Source organism: Molossus molossus, unplaced genomic scaffold (genome assembly GCF_014108415.1).
Source record: "Molossus molossus isolate mMolMol1 unplaced genomic scaffold, mMolMol1.p scaffold_m16_p_31, whole genome shotgun sequence".
NCBI classification, from domain to species: Eukaryota; Metazoa; Chordata; class Mammalia; order Chiroptera; family Molossidae; genus Molossus; species Molossus molossus.
The window spans coordinates 1070202-1093157 of NW_023425368.1; the positions used below are offsets into that span (position 1 = coordinate 1070202).

At 63.0% G+C, this 22956-nt stretch overlaps 1 protein-coding gene across 2 annotated transcripts in view; it reads left to right on the forward strand.

Moving 5' to 3' along the window:
- Positions 1-22956, forward strand: part of SHANK2 (SH3 and multiple ankyrin repeat domains 2) — a 306758-nt gene that overhangs the window by 103067 nt on the left and 180735 nt on the right. For both annotated transcript variants that reach the window (XM_036281110.1, XM_036281111.1), the window contains 2 exons: positions 5922-6091; positions 7723-7836. In XM_036281110.1, the coding sequence (XP_036137003.1) occupies positions 5922-6091; positions 7723-7836 (284 nt within the window). The remainder of the gene's footprint in view (positions 1-5921; positions 6092-7722; positions 7837-22956) is intronic.

The following is a 22956-nucleotide window of genomic DNA, read 5'->3' on the forward strand; positions in this document are numbered from 1 at the left end:
GTGTGTGTGTGTCCATGGATTTATTCACAGCGTGTGTGTTCATGCACAGTGTGTGTGTTAATGTATTTATGCATAGTGTGTGTGTTCATGTATTTATGCACAGTGTGTGTGTTCATGCACAGCGCGTGTGTATTCATGCACAGTGTGTGTGTGTCCATGGATTTATGCACAGCGTGTGTGTTCATGTATTTATGCACAGTGTGTGTGTTCATGCACAGCGCGTGTGTATTCATGCAGTGTGTGTGTGTCCATGGATTTATGCACAGCGTGTGTGTTCATGCACAGTGTGTGTGTTAATGTATTTATGCATAGTGTGTGTGTTCATGTATTTATGCACAGTGTGTGTGTTCATGCACAGTGTGTGTGTGTGTCTGTGGATTTATGCACAGCGTGTGTGTTCATGCACAGCCTGTGTGTGTCCGTGGATTTATGCACAGTGTGTGTGTTCATGCACAGCCTGTGTGTGTTCGTGGATTTATGCACAGTGTGTGTGTTCATGCACAGCCTGTGTGTGTCCGTGGATTTATGCACAGTGTGTGTGTTCATGCACAGCGTGTGTGTGTGTTCATGCACAGTGTGTGTGTGTGTTCATGTAGTCATGCACAGCATGTGTGTGTTCATGTGTTTATGCACAATGTGTGTGTTCATGCACAGTGTGTGTTTGCATGTGCTTGGGTTGCACGTGTGTGTGTGTGTGTGTGTGTGTGTGTGAGAGAGAGAATCACAACGCCCTGTCCTGCTGCCAGGGCCCCCTGAGCACACATTCTGGGCTCCCCTGTGGGTCACGGCCTTTGTGCCTCAGCTCTGGTGACGTAAGAAGGGTCACAAAGAGGCTGGCTTCAGGCTGCGCTGCGGCCGTAGTGAAGGCATCCAGGGCCGGCCCGGCACACAGGAGCGCCCCGTCCACGCTGGCCCTTAGGGGAAGCTCAGACCCGTGCCCAGCCCGAGGCCGGGTGCTTGGCAGGCTCGCCCTGTGACAGAGCAGTGGGCAGCCGACCAGCCACCTGCCTCGCTCGGGGTCAGGGCTGCAGTGCGGACGCCGGCAGGTGCTGACCGGGGCCCACTGCCCGTCCCCTCGCGGGAGTTGTCCTGGCCCAGCCGGCACCTGCCTTGCTGAGGGACGTGCTGTCAGTCGGCCCCTCTGCCGTGGTCCCAGCCTCCTTCCCGCCCCTTCAGCCTGCCTGTCCCCTGTCCATCTCAGGATCCAGAGCTCCCTTCGTGATAGTCGCTTCGCTGTGGCCATAGCCCCAAGGGCTGTGTCGTCCTCCTCGGGTGCCCTGTCCTGACGGGGACCCGCTGGCACACTGGTTGCCCCCGGGAGGCGAGGATAATGCTGGGCCCTGGAGCGGTAGGCCAGGCTGTCTGCGGGGAGGTCACAGGTGCCCAAGTGATGGGGTGCCAGCACTCAGAGTCCCACAGCATGGCCCTGGGCCTTTCGGGGGCTCAGGGAGGTGGCTGGACCCCTCCCCTCCGGCTTTGCCCTCACAGCTCGGAGCCAACCCCTTCCTAGGTCACTGGTTCTAGGCCTCGGGGTGCCCCAGGGTACACGCAGAGCCCTCTCTGGTGATCACAGATCTGGGGCTGGGTGAGGATGCTGCTCGTGTCACCGAGGAGAAGGCCCTGTGACCCCCTGCCCCTCCACCTCCAGGTTCTGTCTCAGGGGGTAGCTGCCCCACCGCCCCCGACCCCCGTGCAGACCCCGCGCGGAACCGCTGGCTGCACCCGGCTTTGCTCCCGCCCGCTGTGTGACTCCGGGCAAGTCACACGACCATCCTGTGACTTAGTTTTCTCCTGCGTGCGGTGGGCCCGGCTGAACCGAACCCCGTTCCGTGTTGTGTGTGTTGAGAGCCCGCGTCTGGCTCAGAATGAGGTCGACAGAAATGTTTGCTACGTACGCTTTGCTGTCAAAACCATCAGGGACACCTCAGGAGGACCCTCTGGCCGCTGGGTGTTGGGTGCCACCGTCTGGGTGACGGTCCCGGCTTGGCTGAGGGACAGAGGTGGAGAGCATCATGCAGCGGGATGAGGGAGACTTAGCATCCTGAGCAGGCAGCACGCCCCACCTGGGCCCCGCCTGTGTCTGCCGCTGCCCGAGGGGACGGCGGGCCACCCAGCACCCTCTCAGGCGGGGGGCCCCAGAAACCTCAGCCAGGAATGTGAGGGGCCCGTCACTGTCGCCAGAACCAAACCCTGGTGGGAAGGGAGCTGAGGCCTCCCTGGTGGGAAGGGACCACCGCCCTCCCCAGCTGGGGCTCTGTGGTCAGGGTCACCCTCCTCTGTGGAGCAGCATCTGGGCCAGACGGCCAGTTGACCCGAGGGCCAAGCAGAAGAGGTAACCTGTGCAGGACCTGTGGGACCAAGGTCCCTGTAGCAAGCAGAGTCTTGGCACCCTGCCCCAGCTGCTAGGCTCGCCGGACGTGCGCCCTCTAGTGGCGCCCACTGGCGTGGCCGGTTCATGTCCCTAAGGAGGCCTGAGGATGGGTTTGACCCTGTTCGCCTGCCCATCCCCCCCACCCATGTGTGGAGAGGAGGAGGGTCCTCCCGAGACCCCTCCCAGCGACCCAGGGGCAGACTGACTGGTCAGGTTTAGAAGAGCTCTTGTACTTTTGCAAAGTTGGGGCCTGGGGCCCCCTTGCATTGAATGAGCGTTTCCTGGGTGGGGTGGGCTCGGGAACGTGGGAAGACGCGTGCTCTGGAGTTTGGGCGGCGCTCAGATGCACCTGCGGCTCGCTGGCTGTGTCCCTGAGCCTCCTGCTTCTCGGGGTCCGGGGGGCAGCGGCGCCCGCTCCCCACAGCAGGGGCGGGGCTGGGAGTCTCCTGTGCCCAGGCGGAGACTGCAGGGGCTGAGGCAGGTCTGTCTTCCATCTGAGCTGCGGGAAGCTGAGGCCACGCGGGCATTGGGATTTCGGGTGGATAAAACTAGCAGAGCCCCTCCAGCCCCCCGAGTCAGGGCTGTGCCTCTTGAGCAGCGGGAAGAAACCCGACCCAGGCCAGCGCCCAGCTCAGGTGCAGGTTGCACAGAGAATAGGACCTTCCAGGTGGAGCCTCGGACCTCAGAACTCATAGTTCCCCTTTCCTGTGCAAGTGAGTGGGTCAGGAGTTCCGGAAGGTTCCGGGGTGCTGGAGCCCAGGCTCCTGGGGAACGCGGACCAGGGACCTGGCTTCCTCTGTGGCTGCTGCCTCCTCCCCTGTGCCCGGTCTGACCCCGGTCTGGGCCTCGCTGGCAGGGCAGGGGCCAGGCCGGTGTAGCCTGGGCCAGGTACGAAGTTAGACTGCTGCCCTGCCTGGCCCCCACCCAGGTGGCACGTCACTGGGGGACCAGGAGTAGGGGGTTCGATGAGGAGCCAGGTTCCCAGGTTGCTGCCGGCCACCTGGGGGGAGGTGGGCTGGGTGAAGGGGGCCCACCCTGGGGAAGCAGGTGCCCCTTGGTGCTGAGGAATCAGGGTGTAGGCACCACATGTCACCCCTGTCACGTTGTCCATGTTTGGGGACATTCAGGCTTTGCTGTCCTACTTGGCCTCATGAGCGTGTGCACGGGGCACTCACCACGCGGGCTGAATTCCACGTCCCTCTCCCGAGGCAGGACGGGACGTGTCAGCCCCGGGGTCGATGTAGCGTAGACACAGCCACACGTCCCTAAGGAGCCCCCAAGCCCGAGCTCACACAAGTCAAGGTTCAGACACCCACGGGGAGGCGAGGGCTCCCTGGAGGAGGGGGCGCCCCGGGTGGAGAAGGGGCGCCTGGGTGGCAGGGAGGGCGGGGTCTGCTCTGGCCCCAGCAGACAGCCAGCAGAGGGCCCCTTCGGACCGTCCCTCACCGCAGGGGCTCAGGGGCCCTCTCACTCCCGGAAGGGCTGTAGAAGGCAGATTCCAGCCGCCCAGAGCCTTTCGGATCCAGTTCCACCGCCAGGCCAGGGTGGCCTGGTGCTCGCAAGGGAGCAGAAGCCCAGCGCCAGGGCCGGGCCACTGAGGAGAGCGTGGGGGCCGCCAGCCGGTGCGCTGCTTGGCGGTGCCATGGCATCTCCGTTCCCAAGTCCCAGCGGCTCCCTCTGCGGAGCCCATGCAAGCCCCAGCCAGCCAGGGCGGCCAGCAGGGGGCGTCCTGATGACTGGTCATCCCTGCTGTGCTTCCTCAGGACCTCAGGGGGAGGGGCGGAGTGCCGGACGCTGTCACCAGGACATCAGAGCCGAAGCCACAGCTGGAAGCCCACGGGGGTGGGGAGCGGTGTGCTGGCTGAGGGTGCTCACGTGGGAGATGGTGACGTGGGGTCTGAGCTCTTATGCCTAAGACACAGCTGTCAGAGGGTGGTCAGGGCTTGGGACATTAGTATGAGATATGCCACCCTTTGCCAGAGCCCCAAGCCGACATCTCTCAGCCTCCCTCCCATCCTCTGTGCAAGCCGGGAACCTGGGAGACCCCGGATTTCTAGCAGGTCCCCAGGCCCGGGCAGCTGTGCCTCTTGAGAATTCTGCAGTCACTCTGCACATCAGCCCTGCCCACAGGGCTCCCCGGCCCCGAGCCTTCCTCAGCTCCAGTCCAGCCCTCACACTGCAGCCGAGGTGACCAGTGCCCCCCAGCCATATCTCTGGTCTCTGGGGTGTCTCTTCTGCCCTAAACATCCCTGCAGAGACTCTCCTACAGCCTACAGCCTCTTCCCGAGTCACCCTGGCTTCTGTGCCGACCCATCAGACAGGTAGAAAATGGTCTCCCCACTTGTCCATCTGCCTGTGAGGCCCAAGCTCGTCTCATGTTCACTGGCGTCTGCCGACCCGCAAACACTTGCCCAGTGAATGGATGGATGGATGGATATGTAGGTGACGGGAATGAATGAATGAGGAAGTCAACCCGATGGATGGATGGATGGGTGGATGGATGGATGGATGGATGGATGGACAGACGGATGTGTGACTGGAGCATGAATGAATGAAGACAGCCCAATGAATGAACGGATTGATGGATGTGACTGGAGATGGATGAATGGAGACAGTCAATGTGCAGGCAGGTCCCTGTTTACCCAGGTTGGCTGCAAAATGATTCAGTTCTCTCCTCCACGTTACCCCACATGTTCGGATACTGAGAATTCAGTGAATGAACCCTCGTACCAAACACCGCGGTTGGAATCCCATCCGGCTGTTTCTGACCATCTTAGCTATTTCAGGGGCACGGCTCAGTGGCATTGAACACTTTCACATTGTTGTGCAGCCCCACCGTCCTCTCCAGAACCCCCCATCCTCCCAAACTGACACTCTGTCCCCATGAAATATTGATTCCCGCCCCGCCCCCAGCACCCACCATCCCGCTTTCTACTATGAATTTGGCTTTTTAAAGAACCTCCTATGAGTGAAACCACACTTATTTCACTCAGCATAATGTCCTCAAGGTCCACCCATGTTGTAGCAGGTGTCAGGATGTCCTTCCTTTTTAAGACTGCATACTATTCCATGGAGTGGATGGACCATGTTCTTTGTACCCATTCCAGGTCTTTGTATCCCCTGCACATCTTTGTATCCATTCCAGGTCTTTGTATCCCCTGCACATCTTTGTATCCATTCCAGGTCTTTGTATCCATTCCAGGTCGTCTTTGTATTCATTCCAGTCTTTGTGTCCATTCCACGTCTTGGCTACTGTGACTGATGTCGTGGTGCATGTGGGTGTGCAGACACCTGTTTGAGTGCCTGCTCTCTTCTTTGGGGATAGGATATGCCCAGGAGGGGATTACTGGATCTGCTTGAGTCTTTTCACCCCGAACACTGCCCCAGGGCCCTTTCACGTCTTTCGCGCCATCGGAAACCGGGAGCTGACGTCAGGAGCTGCGGCAGGATTGCTCCGACGTGGCGTCGTCGGGAATGAACCGGCCGCAGGTCTGCAGCGTGCCCCGTTTGGTCTCAGGCGTGACCCCCTCCTCTGCTCCCGCCCTCCCAGGCCGGCCTTCCCCTCTGGTGCCAACAAGGACGCGCGCTCTGCCTTCGAGCACCCGGGGCCCAAGCGGAAGCTGTACAGTGCGGTTCCGGGGAGGCTCTTCGTCGTCGTCAAGCCATACCAACCCCAGGTCGACGGCGAGATCCCCCTGCACCGCGGCGACAGGGTCAAAGGTCAGTGTCCACAGCCGTCCTCTGCTTCTGGGGCGAGGTCAGGCCAAGGCCCCCGGGGGGGATACGGAGCCCGGGGCAGGTGGGGCAGAGTGGTGCCCGCCAGCCATTCTCAGGGCGCAGCCTCGGGCTTCCCGCCGTGCTGAGGGGGGAGCGCGCACACGCGTGGGGTGAGATTTCACGGCGGAGGACAGGGGCCGCCGAGGGCGTCGATGGCGGGGTTCCCCTCTGCCTGGAAGCCCCGAGGGCCTCACGAAGAAGCTGTGTGGGCACAGTCCTGGCACAGTCTGGGTTTGCACGTGTCTCGTTGAGAGCTGGGCAGCAATGTGCAGGTGGACAGTCCAGCACGAGCCACGCAGGGACCAGGGAGGGAGTCCACCATGTCGAGGGAAGAGTTTCCAAGGCAGAACTCAGGCAATGTGGTTGAAAGGTGTTCTCGGGGCCACCACGAATGCCAGGCCACGGAGGGAGACCGCTCCCAGGGTACTGGGGAGCCAGCGATGGCTTCTGAGCAGGGAGATGAGGCACGTCAGGCCCCAGGAGGGCCTGTGCAGGACGGGGCGGCTGCGGCCGAGGCCCGCGGTGCTGAAGGCCACAGGAGGCACGTGGAGCTGGGCAGGTGTGGGCTGCAGGCCACGTGGGGGCAGCAGGACTCACGGGGCAGAGCAGAAGGGCAACCCACACGTGGCAGCCACGCCTGCTGTCTGCCCTGGAGGGGCGGCTTCCAGAAGACGCCTGCACAGACAGGAAGCAGGCCCCTGGAGCAGGGCAAGCCAGGTTCGAATCCCGCCTTCCCCATAGCCTCCGCTGGGCCTGAGCCCATGGTGAGCTCAGGCCCCGCCACACTGCACATCCCGCCGAGCTCAGGCCCCGCCCACACTGCGCATCCCGCCGAGCTCAGGCCCCGCCCACACTGCGCATCCCGCCGAGCTCAGGCCCCGCCCACACTGCGCATCCCGCCGAGCTCAGGCCCCGCCCACACTGCGCATCCCGCCGAGCTCAGGCCCCGCCCACACTGCGCATCCCGCCGAGCTCAGGCCCCGCCCACACGGCGCATCCCGCCGCGGCCTCAGCGGATTCGCCAGCTCTGCAGACCAGGACGGCGGGGCCTCCCTCTCCCTGGGCTCCAGCTGCACGTGGGGGTCACGCGAGCTTCAGCAGGTCCCTGGGGGCTCTGTCACCTTCTCCCACCTTCTTCACCCCCGGTCACTTCCATGACCTGTTCCGAGCGCCTCATAGTGAAGATGGCGCCGTGTTCCTAAGCATTTCAGCCTCCCCTCCACCCCGACCTTCCAGAAGGGCCAGGACGGCCGCGCGCAGCTGCACAGGCAGGACCGTGGCCGGGGCCGCACTCGGGCGGGCAGCTCACTGCTCGGGGCCCAGCCTGCAGGTGCCCCTCAGATCCGGGTCTGTTGGGAAGACCTGGCAATGCTGACATGCTCAGTCAGCACTGTCCTCTCCCGGGGACACTGCCACGTCCCCTCATCCACAGCTGAAGGAAGCGTGGCCAGAGGCAAATGGACCGGAGCCTGGCCGCCGACTCGCTGACCTCACCGCCATGGTCAGCCCCACCCCGCTCCCCCAGGCCCCCAGCCCGGCCCCTGCCCTTAACACCACCCTTTTCTTGCCTCTAGTCCTGAGCATCGGCGAAGGGGGCTTCTGGGAAGGCAGCGCCCGTGGCCACATCGGGTGGTTCCCGGCCGAGTGCGTGGAGGAAGTCCAGAGCCAGCCCAAGGACAGCCAGGCAGGTAAGCCGACCTCTCTGAGGCCCGGGGCGGCGGGGCGTGCAGGACACGGAGGGGACCGGCTGGGGCGTTGTTCCGGAGGAGGGCCGGGTCCGAACGCGGGCCCTTGCACAGGTCCAGGGTGGTCCGCTGCTTGGTCCAAACCAGAACCAGTGCGAACGTTTCTAGTGTGGGCTGCTCGTGCACCCCAGAAAACGGGCTGACCGCTCTGGCCGCCAGAGAGGAGGCAGCTGTGGTGGGCGGGAGGCGCGAAGCCTCCAGGATCCCGCAGGCCGAACGCGACCAGGCGGGGGTCGTCGCAAAAGCGGCCGGTGTTCCCGAAGAAAACCGTCCCCTGCGGAAACCGTTTTAAAACTGGGTGCCAAGCCCTGGCCAGTTTGGCTCAGCGGTTACAGCGTCGGCCCACAAACCAGAGAGTCCCGGGTTCGGTTCCCGCTGAGGTCACGCACCTCGGTTGCGGTTTGTTCCCGGCCCCGGTTGGGGTCGTGTGGGTGGCAACCACTCGATGTGTCTCTCTCATGTCGATGTTCCCCCCCCCCCCGCTCTATCTGAAGATGAATGCAGAAATGTCCTCAGGTGAGGGTAAAAAAAAAGTGGGTGCTGAAAGGTCGAATCGACTCCTGTGTTAGGAGACCACGCGCGCGGGCGGGAGCGTGGGAGTCGGAGGCGGGGAGCAGTGGGCGTCTCGCAGGAGGAGCGGGGTCCAGGCGTCTGCCCCTCTGGCTTTGGGCGGAAGCCAGCTCAGCGCGTGTGTCCAGAGCGGCCGCGGTCACCTTGGGGCCAGCGGCTCTGCCGTGTCCCCCTGTCCAGACCGCTGGCTTCCTGCTGGCTCCCCGTGCACAGGTTCTGCAGGTCCGAGCAGGTGACTCGAAGAGCGGTGATTGACGTGACGGCCGGAGGGGTGCCCGTGTGGGGTCGGGCTGAGGGGAGTCGTTGCTTTTTTAGTTTCTGTGCACGAGAGGCAGGTGCGCCCGGTTTATGATAACTCACCCCTTGGCTGACCTCAGCACTGAGAACTGACCCCAGACTGCTGCCTTGTGCAGGAGGTGGCGTTAGTCCGTGGGTGCCCCTCCCCGTGCTCCTGGAGGACAGACAGCCTCCGTCCCGTGTCCTGCAGGGCTCCTGACACAGGGCCGAGTGCAGGTCCACGTGCCTGCTGTCTGTGGAGGGGCGGCCGCCTGGCGTTGCACTGACCAGGAGGCCAAAGGGCCACCCTGCGCCCCTGTAAATGTTTCAGGGTGTGTATGAGGTGGGGCGATGCCGCGGCTCTGTGGGTGCCCGGCAGCTTCTGCGGCTCAGGCGCTCTGCGTGGCCTTCCCGCGGGGACCTGCGTGTGCGGGTCTCTGGTCCGCAGACAGGCCCCCGTCCAGGGTCCCACAGTCTGCGAGCTGCAGGCACAGGGTTTGAGTCTGCGTCATCAACCCCAGGGAACAGCGTGGACACCACCCAGAGGTGGTGAGAACGGGGGGCCGACCGCTGTCCCTTAGCTCACCGTCGTGCCTCCTTGAGTGACCGGCCGGCCGGAGGGAAACGCCACCGGGCGAAGTGGTTTGTCTTTAACGACAGCGTGCCGCCGCCGTTTATTTAGGACTTCCCCCCGGGAGAACTGACGGGCCCCCGAGAGGACTGGGGTTTTGAGACCCAGCTGAAAAACTCGGACTTGGGGTCTATTGTTTGGAGGAGGAAGTCTGGGCCTGCGTTGCTGAGGACCAACAACTGGCTGGTGGCAGAGCTGGGGTGCAAAGCCCATCTGAGCGCCTGACCCAGGGCTCCTCCCTGCTCCGTCCCAGCGCAGGGGCTCTTCTGGTCATTATCATTCTTCCCATTGGAGATGAAACCCCAACACTCCCCTCCCCAAAAGGGAACTCATTAGTTTATCTCATTGAAAAGGCCAGAAGGCTGGCTTCAGGCATAGTTGGATCCAGGTGCTCAAACCTCAACCCCAGGGAACTAACTCTCCATCTCTGGGCACTGAAACCTCCGTGGTGGTTTGTTCTCCGTCCAGCTCATCTCTCAGGGTGGTCCTGGGAGCCGGGCTTATGTCCTCCAAGGTCCCAGTGCAGCAGAAAGAGAGGCTGGTTCTTTCTTGCCTGCTTAGCAGACGTCCAGGATGGGCCCCGAGTGGATTGGCGTGAGTCCCGTATCGGCCCACGCCGGACCAGTTGCTGCGGCTAAGGAACGGCCGTGCTTACGGAGTGTGACTGGGCGGGTCTGGGGTGCAGGGGGACGGTCTGCCATGGACAGTCGGGATGTCCCAGCCAGGAGAGAGGGGGGACAGCCTCTGCGGATGCCCCTGCAGCAGGGAGGGCCACGGCTGGGACCTGCTCAGACCACTTCCCTGGGAGACACAGAGGGGCAGGAGCTGCCAGCCACGTGGCTGAGCGGCCTGGCTGGCTCGCATGGGCTCGCTGTTCCCCGATGTCTTCCGGGCATCACCGGAGGCGTGGTTGGTTCCAGAAAACATGTTGTTATCTTCAGGGCTCTTCAACATGTAGGCCGGTGACCGAGCACAAGTGTGATCTGAGCACAAGTGTGTCAGCAGCAAAGGGCCGGCTTCCGAGGTGGAGACTCGCTGCTCCCTGACGGGACGCCAGGCCGGTGACGACCCCTTGGCCTGCCGCCAGCGAGCGTGTCTGTTCAGCAGCGGTGGCAGGATCACGCCCACCCCCACCCCCCGTCTTTCCTTTGCGCCCTTTTATGAAAACACACTTGGAGCCTCCCGATCCACGCCCTTGTCTCTGAACGGTGGTTTTGTGTTTTAAATACCACTTTCCACGCTGGGCTGGCCCCCAAGATAGGGCTCTGCGGGGTCTGTCTGTCGTCCCCGGTTCCCTCGGGAGGACTCAGTCCTCGGTGACGCTCTGGGACCCGGGCCCTCCCCTCCCAGCCGCTGGGTGGCTGGCCCCGGTTACCATGGCAACCTGGCAAGGCTGGTGCCAACCCTGCCCTCGTGCCCACGGCCCCTCCTGCCTTCACAGGACGGCAGCGCCATCCGAGGTCAGCCGGCACGGCGTCACCATGGGCCGTGGTTCTGCGGGGAGGGAATGGTGTGCCGGACTCACAGGGTGGGGGACAGTCTCTCTTCCGCAGGGGACGGATGGCAACGGCCAGGAAAGGGGGTCACATGGCTCTGCCAGGGCTGCCGTGACAAAGCGTGACCGCCTGGGGTTCCAACAACAGGCTGATCTGTCAGCGCCGAGGCTGCAGGTCCCAGACCCCGGTGTGGCGGCGTCCGCTCCCGGAGGCCTCTCTTCCTGCCTCCCCGTGGCCTCCTCTGTGTGTGTCCCTTCCTACCGGCCGGGGGCACGTCCGGCTCATGGGCCGCATACGACCCTGGAAACCACCCAGCTCACATCACAGCCTCACCAATGAACACGACCGACAGCAGGCTGGTGTTTGAGCTGATAATTCTGTAGGGCCCGCGGATGATGTTATCAATGTCCACATGGTCCTGGGCAGGAAAAGTTTCCCCACCGTGTACGACTGACGAGGACACCAACCCTGCAAGATTAGGTCCCACCCCATGATCTCACTTAACCCCGACTCCCTCTTGAAAGGCCCTGACTCCAAACCCAGTCCCACTGGGCGGTCAGAGCGTCAGCCTGCGAACCTGGGGGAACACGAGTCAGTCCATCGCCGCGGGGAGGGGGCGTGGCCATGACCCGAGCCTGTTCCACGGGGCCTGTTCCACGGGGCCTGTTCCACGGGGCTGTTCCACGGGCCTGTTCCACGGGCCTGTTCCACGGGGCTGTTCCACGGGGCTGTTCCACGGGGCTGTCTATGGGCGCCTTACCTTCATCTCCTTCCGCCGCGCAGCCCATTGCGCTGTCTGTGTTGGGGGCAGTGACTGCCAGCGACTGTTATGATTGAGCTGCAGGCTCACTTGTCAGCCTCCAGATGCCGCTGGGCCGGCCTCGGGGCCCGTCCTCGGTCTGGAGAGCAGGCCCGCAGCCCAAGCCCACAGAACACACAGACGCCGGGGTCCAGGGCTGATCCAGGGTCACGGGCCTGCAGCCAGAGCTCCACCGGTGCCTTGCTGTGTGACCCTGGACAAGTTGCTCGGCCTCTCTGAGCCGGTGGCTCCCGCTCTGAAATGGAACAGTGATGGCGTGTTTGTGGTGGTGCTGCCGTGAGGGTGAGGGAATCCATCATGGGAAGCTCCTGGAGGGGCTGGCTCGCAGACATGCTCACTGGACCCTGGCTGTCGGGCCCCGTCACCCCGGCCACGTCTGCACCCGCACACCGAATGTGTGGGCGTGGCCTGAACCCAGCCCGGCCACCAGCTTCCCAGGTGGTGTGCTCGGTGAGCTGGGATCTGGAAACTTGAGTCGTAGCAGATTGAATTGCTGTGATTGGTGTGAGCCAAGGGGCTGGAAGTGAGGCCTTGAAGTTAGTTTGTAAACATGTGTTGGTCAGGTGCATGGAGCACACGTGTTGCTGCCCATGAGGACAGAGAGCAGGAGGGTCAGCGGGTGGTTGAGTGAGGGGGTGGATGGGTGGGTGAATGGATGGATTGGTGAGTGGGTGATGGGTTGTGGATGGATGAAGGGGTGGGTGAGTGGGTGGATGGATGGTGGATGAACAGACGGACGGATGGATGGATGGATGAATGGGTGGACCATTGAGTGGGTGGATGGGTGGAAGTATACACAGACACATGGATGGATCTTGCGTGGGGTGGTTTCTGATACCCACTCTTCCTCTCATACACGGCTCACCCCAGTTTCAGCCCCTCTCACTTTAAACCTGTCCGACACTACTCAATGAGATTACTTAAAACCATAGAGTTTGTGCGCGGCCAGTGTGGCTCAGTGGTTGAGCGTCGACCCTGCACCAAGAGGTCACCAGTTTGACTCCCGGTCAGGGCACATGCCCAGGTTGTGGGCCTGATCCCCAGTAGGGGGCGTGCAGGAGGCGGCCAATCCATGTTCTCGGTCATCGATGTTTCCATCTCTCTCCCTCTCCCTTCCTCTGGCTCTAAGACCAATAAAGAGAAAAAGAAATTTGTTAGAAACACTGTAGAGCCCGTGGACATGAGGGAGGCAGTCGGGTATTACGAGGCCTGAAAACTGCTTGTTGCTAACCTCCCAGGCCGGGGTCTCAGACCTGGAGACTCTCGAGAAGCAGCTCCCTTCCGCCAACCTGGGCGTTGCAGTGGCCTCAGGCCCTGTCCCCCTGCCCGCCTGCCCGCTCTCTGAACCCAGTGCGTAGGCCCCGCCCGGCACTGCAGAGCTAGAGGAACAGGCTGTGGTTCGGGCATCCCGTCGGGGAACCTGGTGGCCCTCCTTGCCCACACCGTGAGCTCCTGGGCTCCTGGGCGCCCGAAGACAGGTGTGGCCTTTGCTCTGAGGTGGACGAGCTGTTCCCCACTCTGTGGCCCTGACCTGCCTTGTCAGCTTGGTCAGGACAGACCGGAGGCCTCCTTCTTGGCACGTTGGCACCCCGATCCGGGATGGTGAGCCAGCGCCAGGGGGCTCCTCAGGCTGGGGCGCAGAGGACGGGCGCCATGGGCCACCCCACCCCCAGAGCGCGCCCGGCTCCTGGAACAAGAAAGCCGTCCGATGGAGCCGTTCCTGAGTTAGGGGGTTGTTTCTGGCCCCTGAAGGAGACGATAGGAAACAGATCGGGGATAATGAATAAACATTGGCTTGTGGGGCCGCTCACGGGAAGGAGGGAGCCACACGCTGGCGGGTCACCCCGAGGCGTGAACGTGGAGAGCGGTCCCAGAAGCCCCCCGCTGCTCCCACAGTGCGTCTTCCGCAAGGACACTTTGGGGGTGCCCGTGCATCCAGTCCCCAGCCAGTCAGGGCCTTGAGGCCTGGGGTTCTGGAGGTCTCTGTCAGGGTTCAGCTCTCTGCCACCCCTTCAGATAGCACCTTCTCCCCCACCCCGGGTCCAGGACCTGGGGAGATGGGGTAACCCTCTGGCTCCACGGCCGGCCACACGCAGTCGCAAGGGGCCCTGAGCTCAGCGCTCTGCGGCACCTCTCGGACATTCTCGTTTCTGAACAAGGTCTCCCGCTCATGCCGCGCCGGGCCTCACGGCGTGTACGCGACTCTGTGACTCGGGGACACGCACAGCCTCTCCTGGTCCAGGGGCTCCCACGCGAGGCCTCACCTCTGGGGACCTTCCCGCAGCTCGGCCCGAGGCTGGGACTCACACCCTCTAAGGGGCCTCGCTGACACCGTAGGTGACGGACCAGCCCTGCAGGCTGCCCCGGGACTGTCTCGGGGCTGCCCCGGCCCAGCGGCGCCCTCCCCTGGTCAAGGCGACAGAATCGCGGCTGCTCTCAGGGTGGCCTCCTGAGCCCGCGGCCCTGGGAGCTGGTCCTTCAAGCTGTTGAGATTAGAGGTTTGTCATGAGAGGTGGCCGCCGATGCAGCCCCAGCCCCAGGACCGAGGTCCGCTGGGCACAGCCGCTGTCCGAGGACGTGCCCCCAGCCCCCCTGCTGACTTAACGGGGAACCAGTGTGCCTTCCACCCCCCCCCCGAGCTCTGAGCCACGCACACCTGTGCAGGCATCTCCTGGGGCCCGTCTCCCAGGCTGGGCACTGGCCACTCGGGGTCCTAGACACAGGGCGCTGGGCCCCTGTCTGAACAGGTGCCCTCGTGGGCCGGCTGCACCTGAGCGCCTCTCCTTTCGGGCCGGAAGGTCCTGCGATGGGGGACAGGCGGTGCACCCTGGAGCCCTGTGTGAGGCAGGCGCCGAGCTCAGGCGGGACCCCGTGGGGGTCTCTGCTGCAGGAGAGGGAAGGTCCGCGTTGTGGTCGTGTCCCTCAATGGGGTCACCTTCCTCGTCACTGCCGTGCTTCCCATTCGTGAACAGTCACTTTGCAAACAGCCGTTCCTTCTCCCTGTGTCCTCCGTGGCGTGACCCGGGCCCGCACCCCGTCCGAGGGCCCATGCTACGGGGGGACCCTGCAGCTGGGGTGGCTTCCTGGCTGGCCCTGGGCCCTGGGCTCGCCGGCCTTGCATACGGTGATGTCTGTCCACATGGGTCTCTCGGGGTCAGCTGGGGGCCCCGGAGGAGGTCTTTCAGCGGGGCATTGACCTTGAGGGTGCCTGGCTGTGACCTTGGTGGGCTCTGCAAGGTCCCACCCGAGCAGATCAGCAGGGCCATAGGGGAACAGGGCGCGTGGATGTCAGCAGCCGCCCGACGGCTCTCCTGAGCCTGGGCAGGTTTCTCTGCCCGAGACAGGGCTGGCCGGTGGCTCCGGGCGGACGCCTGAGGAGGGGAGGAGAGGGCCCAGCTCGGAGTCCCGTGTCCCGTCTCCTGGGGTGGAGACTAGAACCTTCCCCCTCCCTGGACGGGAGCTCTGTCTGACCCAGATACCAGCCAAGGAGGTGCCGTCTGAGCCCCTGTGCCCTGGCCCGTCAGGGAATGTCTAGGTCATGCCGTCCTGTGGCCGCAACAGTGCCGGGGCCATCCAGACGCCACCCCTCACGGCCGGTCCCCCCACAGCCCTAGTGAGCGTGGGAGACGGAGGCAGGAGGAGGGGGGCGGCCACTCCAGGTTTGAGAGTCCAGGCTGCCTCGTCCCAGGGTCCTGAGGGTGCTGGTGCATCTCCCACGGGCACACAGAGTGTTTGGCGGGTCGCAGACCTCACTGTGCAGCACATGACAGCTGCACATGCATATGTACACACACATGCATGTGCAAACATGTACACACATGCAGACACATGCACTTACTGGGCACATGTGTGTGCATGAACGCGGTTCCACGTTCCCTTCAGGAGGCTCAGGGAGCCGCCATGTACCCCGGGGGTGCAGCGTGTGCTCTGAGCACCAGCTCAGGTGAGCGGGCACCCTGTGGGCTCAGGGCCGCGTCTGACCTTGAGCCCTGACGCAGAGACAGAGCCGGAGGCGCCTGGCCTGGTTCCCTCCCAACGCTCTGGCTCTGCTCGTGGATGGTCCTAGAAGGAGCCTCGCTGGCAGGGCGAGCCCATGGCTTGTCATCCAAATGGGGACGCGTCTGAGTGCAAAGGACACACGGCGTCACCTGCAGGGCTGAGGGGGTCGGGGCCGAGTCCGCTGCCCAAGTCGGACAGTTCAGCAGCCGTGTGCCAGACTGTCGCCGTGGCTCACGCAGGCCTCCTCCCGCCACCCACTTCCTGGCAAACCCGAGGGGGCCACACTCTGGGTTGCACCGAGGGGAGCCCACCCCCCAGTCACAGGTGGGAAGAAGGAGCAACTCCCCTCAGCGTGAACACCGCCCCACGAGGCGAGCCTGGGCTGGGAGCTGGGCCTGGAGCTGGGCCTGGAGCTGGGCCGGGAGCTGGGCCGGGAGCTGGGCGGGAGCTGGGCCGGGAGCTGGGCCGGGAGCTGGGCCTGGGGCTGGGCCGGGAGCTGGGCGGGAGCTGGGCGGGAGCTGGGCCTGGAGCTGGGCCTGGAGCTGGGCCGGGAGCTGGGCCGGGAGCTGGGCGGGAGCTGGGCCGGGAGCTGGGCCGGGAGCTGGGCCTGGGGCTGGGCCGGGAGCTGGGCGGGAGCTGGGCGGGAGCTGGGCCTGGAGCTGGGCCTGGAGCTGGGCCGGGAGCTGGGCCGGGAGCTGGGCGGGAGCTGGGCCGGGAGCTGGGCCTGGGGCTGGGCCGGGAGCTGGGCGGGAGCTGGGCCTGGAGCTGGGCGGGAGCTGGGCGGGAGCTGAGCCTGGAGCTGGGCTGCCCATCGGGAGGCGGTTGGGCAGAGGTGGCCGTCCCGTCTCTGGCACGGACGCCCCAGCAGCACCTTGGCCCCCACGCACTCCGCACCCTCAGCCGCAGCCCTGGTGGAGGATGGAGGGAGCCCCTCGGAGCCCCTCCTGCATCTGACGGCCCAGCCCGGCTCCGGCCCCACACTGTCTCCACAAGTCCCGGGTCTGGGCCCGGCTTGGCTGAGTGGGACCAAGTCTGTGGCTTTTATTTTATTTTACTTAATTTTTTCTTTATTGATCTTAGAGAGAGAAGAAGGGAGAAAGTGAGAGAAACATCGATGAGAGAGAACATCAGTTGGCCGCCTCCCGCATGCCCCCCACGGGGGATTGGACCCACAACCTGGGCATGTGCCCTGACTGGGAATCGAACCGACGACCTCTTGGTGCAGGGTCGACCCTCACCCACTGAGCCACACCGGCCGGGCCAGGTCTGTGGCATTCAGGCTCCTGTCCGACTACCTCTGTGCTGGAGGATCCAGATCAAAGCTCTGACCCCAGCCCCATGTCCCCGGGCCGGGGGCTCCTCCCGGGGACACAGCTGCTTGGGGACTCCGGGCTGGTTGGGGCCGTGGCCTGGCCTAGTGCCCCAGGGCAGTCACTTGCCCTCTGTGCTGGGTCACCTCACCCGCAGGCAGCCACCGTGTCCTCTGCACTGGGCCTTGGTGAGGATTCACGTGACGCCCATGAGGGCTGGCGTTTCCCTGGGAGCAGGGGACTCGGGCCCACCTCGCCGCACGGAGTGGCCTGGACGAGGGTGACCCGCCAAGGGGAGGTGCCCACTGTGCCCGCAGTGTGGCCAGGACTCGAGGCCCGATTTGCACGGTGTGCAGTCAGGGAGGAGCAGGACGAGGTCCCCACGACCTCCACGGCCACCTCGGGCCCAGGGTCCACGCTCTGTTCTGCTCTGTTCCTCCTCCCGGCAAACTGCTCCTGTGCCAGAACCTTGGCCCAGGGACCGCCTCCTCCTGGAAGCCCTCCTGCCTCTCCCTGGTGCGCACACTAGAGGTGCCACCGAGCCCTGCCCTGTGCACTGGTCCAGTGCAGGGCCAGGAGGGCTCTGGGAGTCGGGACGCCCGGTCAGAGAAGGCAGAGCGGACACCCCGAGTCTGGAGGTGCTGGTGCCACACGGTCAGTCCCCTTCCCCTGAAGGGACAAGAGCCTTGGGAACTGCGAGACAGCGCTGAGGTCTCAGCCGTCAAGGCCCCACCTCCCTCCCGGGGCCACCCCTCTCTCCCCTCCACCCAGAGCACCCCAGGCCTGAGGTTCCCGGCCTGTTTTCTCTAAGCTGGCGACCACCCCACCTGAGGGTACCTCCTGCTGCTGGTTCCCCGAACCGGGAGCACAGGGTGGTGCTGGGGGCCCCTCCGCTGGAACCCACTTCCTGGCAGGGTCAGCCGTGAGTGCACAGTGCTCCGCCCCCCGCCCCACACCCACTCTGGCCGCCTCCCCGGCCGCAGGCTCTGCCCACTCGATGCCTTTCCCGCCGGTGGTCCCTCCCAGCCTCTGACCTCAGCCCAGACATCGCCTCAGGGGCCCACCTGCCCTCCTCTTTCCAGCGTGAAACTCGCTTATTGGGGTCCATCTAGTCTGTGTGTGTCCCCAAGGACAGCGGGGACCTTGTGTCACCTGCTGGGGTTCGGCACAGACCCGGCATCGGCCCGTGTCTGCTCCCCGGGTGAATTGGTCCCTTGGGCGTGGCCCTGCCCATAAGGTGTGGGGACGGGGGCGGGGGCTCAGGTCACACCCCACTTCTTCCATTTCACAAAGGGAACCTGCTCCGAGCAGCTCAGTGCCCCAGCTGGCAAGTGGCCAGCGCTGGGCGCCCAGCCCGGGGCCTGCAGAGTGGGCAGGAGAGACCCTTAGGGCCCCGGCAGCCGCCCAGGCGTGGAGGTGGAACGGGAGACAAAGTCAGAGCCCCAGGCAGCACGTCCTAGAATCGCTTTTTCCTTTTCGGAGTTTAAAAATCGAGGCGAAATTCACACCCTAACAGTTGTCATTTTGCAGTGGGAGTTAGACTCCTCACCGCCACCGCCACCTAGTTTTAAAATGTTGTCATCGGCCCGCTAATCGCCTCCCGTGTCTGTAAGCCCCTCGACGCACCTACGTGGATCACGGACCGTGCGGCCGCTTCCGGCGCCTTCCCTGGGACCCCGTCTGCCAGGCCGCCCCTGCTGCAGCTGCAGTCGGCTCTACGGCCGAGCAGGAGCCCATGGTGTGTGTCCCTTTGTCTGTCCTTTGACGTCTGGGAGTGTCCACTCCCAGCTGCCGAGGGTCACACGCTCTGTGGGCCTGTGGGTACAGTCTGTTTGCACCCCCGGTTTTCCTTCATCTGGACACGCACCTGGGAGCGAAATTGCTGGGCCCCGCGGCCATTCCACGTCTCGCTTTGCGAGGAGCCTCCGTCCTGCCGCGTCCTGGAATCGTGACCCTGCAGAGCGAGGCGGTACGGGTCTCCCACCAGCCGTTGTAGATGCTCCAGGGCCACATCCAGGGGCCATCTGCCGCGTCCCCGCGCTACCTGTGTCCCTGTCCCCTGGGACCCGGACAGCCCGCTCCTAGCCCGCCACAGACGCCTGCCACGTGGGAGCCGGCGGATGGACGCGGCTTTGAGACAGCGTTCACCCCAGTGAGCCTTAACCGCCCAGAACGGATGTAGAATTCAGTGTGCTGAGAGGCATCTGTCTTCTGCCGTTAAAAACGGGTTGTCGTCCTGTGTGCCAAGGTCTCCGAAGTGCTCACTGACTGGAGCAGAAGCATCGCCCTTGACGTTAGTGACAACACGCAGTTGTTACGAAACAAAAGGAAAACCAGCAGGTGCTCTTGCCGGGGAAAGGGGGTTGGTGTGCCTGGTGCTCCAGGGTTGTGGTCCCCACGCCCGGGGTGCACCCGTCTCGGACAGAACGCGGCTGCTTGGGGACTGTTTCGGGGAGGCCTTCCCAGAAATCCCTCATAACCAAGGTGCTTTCAGTGAGCATAGAAACCCACCCAGACATTCCTCTCTTGGAAGAAGATACCCAACCTGCCCTTGGTCTCCCTTCCCCTCAGCACACGCGCCCAGGACACAGGGTCCTTTCCCCACGGTGCCTGCCTTGGTGGAGCTTTGGCTCAGCGGCACGCGACAGGGAAGTACCAAAGAGCCGTGGCTTACGTGGGATAGAGGTTCGTTTCTCTGTCGTGTTGGGGAAGACGAGGAAAGGCCGTCAGAGCTGGGGTGAGGGCTCCTGGCTCATGGAACCCAGCACTTCCAGCCTTGCTGCTCTGCCATCCTTAATGGGCTGCCTCATGGCTCAAGGTGGCTGCTTAGATTCCACCCATCGTATCCGCGTTCCAGTTCTGGAAGGGGGCCAAAAAAAAACCCAAACCAACCACACTTTCTCATTTTAAGGCTACGCAAAGTGTCCACTGCGCTTCCAACTGCAGATGATCGGCCCTGACATCTCAAGGGGGACCAAAGCCTGCTGTCTATTCCAGAACCCGCTATTTAGAGAACAGACGCTGGGGCAGGCGGTGCTTTGCCACAGCGTGTCCCAGGGAACAGCCTTCCTGTTTCCATAGTGCCCACCCCATTCGACAGCCTTCCCCTGCCTCCCAGCTCACCCAGAGCAGCTCAGGATGTAACCTGGAAGACGTCATTTGGGGAAAGGTTTGGGATGCTTGGACCAAGAAAACAAATTTACAGAAACTGGAGCCCATAAAGGGGAAGGGACTTGCCCAAGGCGATTTACTGCCTAGGCACTGTTATACCGGCTACCGCGGGGTCCTCGGCTGGGGGTTCTAGCATCCCCTCGGAGTTTTCATCCTCTTCTGAGCCCCCAAACCTCTTCACAGGTCAAAGCCTGATCCGCATGGAATATTACCTCTTGTACCTGTCAGGCCTCTTAGTTACAAAGGATAAAAATCAAGCTCAACTTGGCTGAGGCCAAAGGAAGGGCTTTATTAGCTTTAAAGTTCAGGAAGAAGAGCTTCAGGTGTGGCTGGATCCAGGTGCTCGGAGAGTTTCGGGAAGCTCTTTCCATCTCCAGTTTCTGGTTTCCTCTGCACAGACTCTGTCCGGAGGCAGGCTCCCCGCACCCCGTGGAGACGGCCGCCAGCAGCACCAAGGTCAGACTCGGCTATTTTAGCAGCCGTCAAGGAAGAGCGCCTCTTTCCCAGGCACTACCAGAGAAGGCCCAGGGTTGAGTCTTGCTGGACCGATTTGAGGCATATGTCTGTTCCTGACCGAATTGTAGTGACCAAGGATGGGATGGACCCATTGACTAGACCAGGATCCCACGCCCGTCCAACGAGGGCCTGGTCGCCGCACAGACGCTAACCTTGGGCCAACGGTGTCTCCCCAGCAGCGAGGAACTCACACGGGGCGGGCTGACCACACACTTCCCTTCACCCCTGGCCTCTGCTCCCACACCCTGACCCCTGCCCTAACTCCCTCTCCCCAGTCAGAACAGTGTTGTCCGGTCTCACTCCCGGGGGACCTAGTTCACTGGCTTCTCCTTCACAGCTCGTCCTCTCGGCGACTGAGGGGCTGGGACTCTGAACCCTCAGCGCCTGCCCAGCACAGAGCTCGGTGTAGAACAGGAGCTTGTAAATGCGTCAGCCAGCTAGATGGGAAGGAGGGAGGGTGGGCAGATGGATGGACAGATGGCTGGGTGGACAGGTGGACCATAGGAATATGGGTAGCCAGGTAGATGGATGGATGGTGGATGAGTAGGTGGGTGAGTGAATGGGTGGGTGGATGGATGGGTGGGTCATTGGATGGATGGATGGATGGATGGATGGAGGGGTGGATGGAGGGATGGATGGATCGATCATTGGATCGATCATTGGATGGATGGATGGATGGATGGATGGATGGATGGATTGGTAGATGAATGAGTGGATGGGTGGGTGGATGGTGGGTTGGTGGATTTTTGATGATTTATGAGCCGATGGCTAGCTGATGGATGGACAGACCTGCTGCGGGTCACACAGCCCTGTCAACTACATGCAGTTCAATGTGCTATCATTTGGTGCCATCATTTAACCTTCTTATGTTTGGACCTGGTAGAAAGGAGTTTAATGGTGTAGATGACCCTGAGCCACACCTGTTGTGGACCGTGACAGGAGGCCCTGGCGGCTGAGCATCTGTCCTGAGCAGGCAGGAAGTAGGGCTTCATCTGGTCCCAGGGAGACAGTGGTCTGGTCAGCCTGTCTGCCCTGGCCGACTGCCTGTCCCTCAGTCTATTCACAGCTGGTCTGCCCGGAGCCTTTCCCGGCCCCACTGCCCATCCTGTCCAGGCGAGCCCCAAGTGTGGTCCGGTGCACCCCTTTCCCACCCGACTGCCTGAGGGACCGGAGACATCAAGCGTGGGTCCAAAGGGCTCAGCACCCGCCCTGAATTAGCTTCCGGGAGAACTGAGCTCAGAGAGGCTGGGCCACTTCCCTGACACCACACAGGCCCGTGGCCCGACGAAGTCAGTTGGGGACAGAAGGACACCCCCCTACTTGACTAGGCCAGCACTTTGCCTTTCTGCGCAGGCGTGCAGGATGGGGGTCCGCTTATTCCAGCCCAGGAAACCGGAAGCATGTTGTGATATGGAAATGAGCTTCCGGTGTCCAGGAATCAGAACGCAAAGCAGAAGCTGCCCTATTACAACACCCCCTCCAGCATCCTCCCAGCCCTGTCAGGAAGCCCAATATTTGGGGGACCTCCCAGCACAGGGGCCTCACCTTCCTTTGCTGTCCTGTGATTCTTTCCTCAGCCACTAGATGGCAGCCTCTGGGCACAGAAGCCCAGGAGAGGGGCACTTGGTGGGCTGGGCACCTTGGGGACTGCTTCCTCCAGGGAGCAGACCCGATGGGGCCTGTTAGCTGAGCCAAAGGCTTGTAATCATGTAGCAGCTTCTGCAGGGCCAGGTCAGGGCTGGGATGACCTGGGGCCTCACAGTGTGTCCAGGGGGCCAGCAGGTGGGTGGATAGCCCCTGTGCAGTGACAGGACACGGACTTGAGGGCGAGGGGACATAGGGCAGCTCTCTGCACACTGTGGTCCTCAAGGGAGCCCATGGGAGGCCAGACATCCCGTCAAGTCCTTCTAGACTCCTCCGTGACCTCCCGGGCAGTGGGTGCAGGAAGCCCTCGGCTCACGGGGCGTAACTGACCGCCACTTGTTACGTCAGACGATCGGCGTGGGCGAGGGCGTGGAGGCCTCGTCTGAATCCCAGCCTGTCCACCTGCCGGCCGCACGATGTCACATGGGCCAGTGACTTAGCCCTCTGCCTCAGTTTCCTCACACATTAAATAACGAGGACGACAGAGCTTGGCCCATTCTGTTCCTATGAGAGACTGACTTAAAAAATGTAGAGTGGTCAGCACAGCACTTGGCACGGATAACCGTGTCTTTACTGCTCTTATACATTATAGCACAAGTGTCTGTTAACCAATTGCTCACTGTGATGATT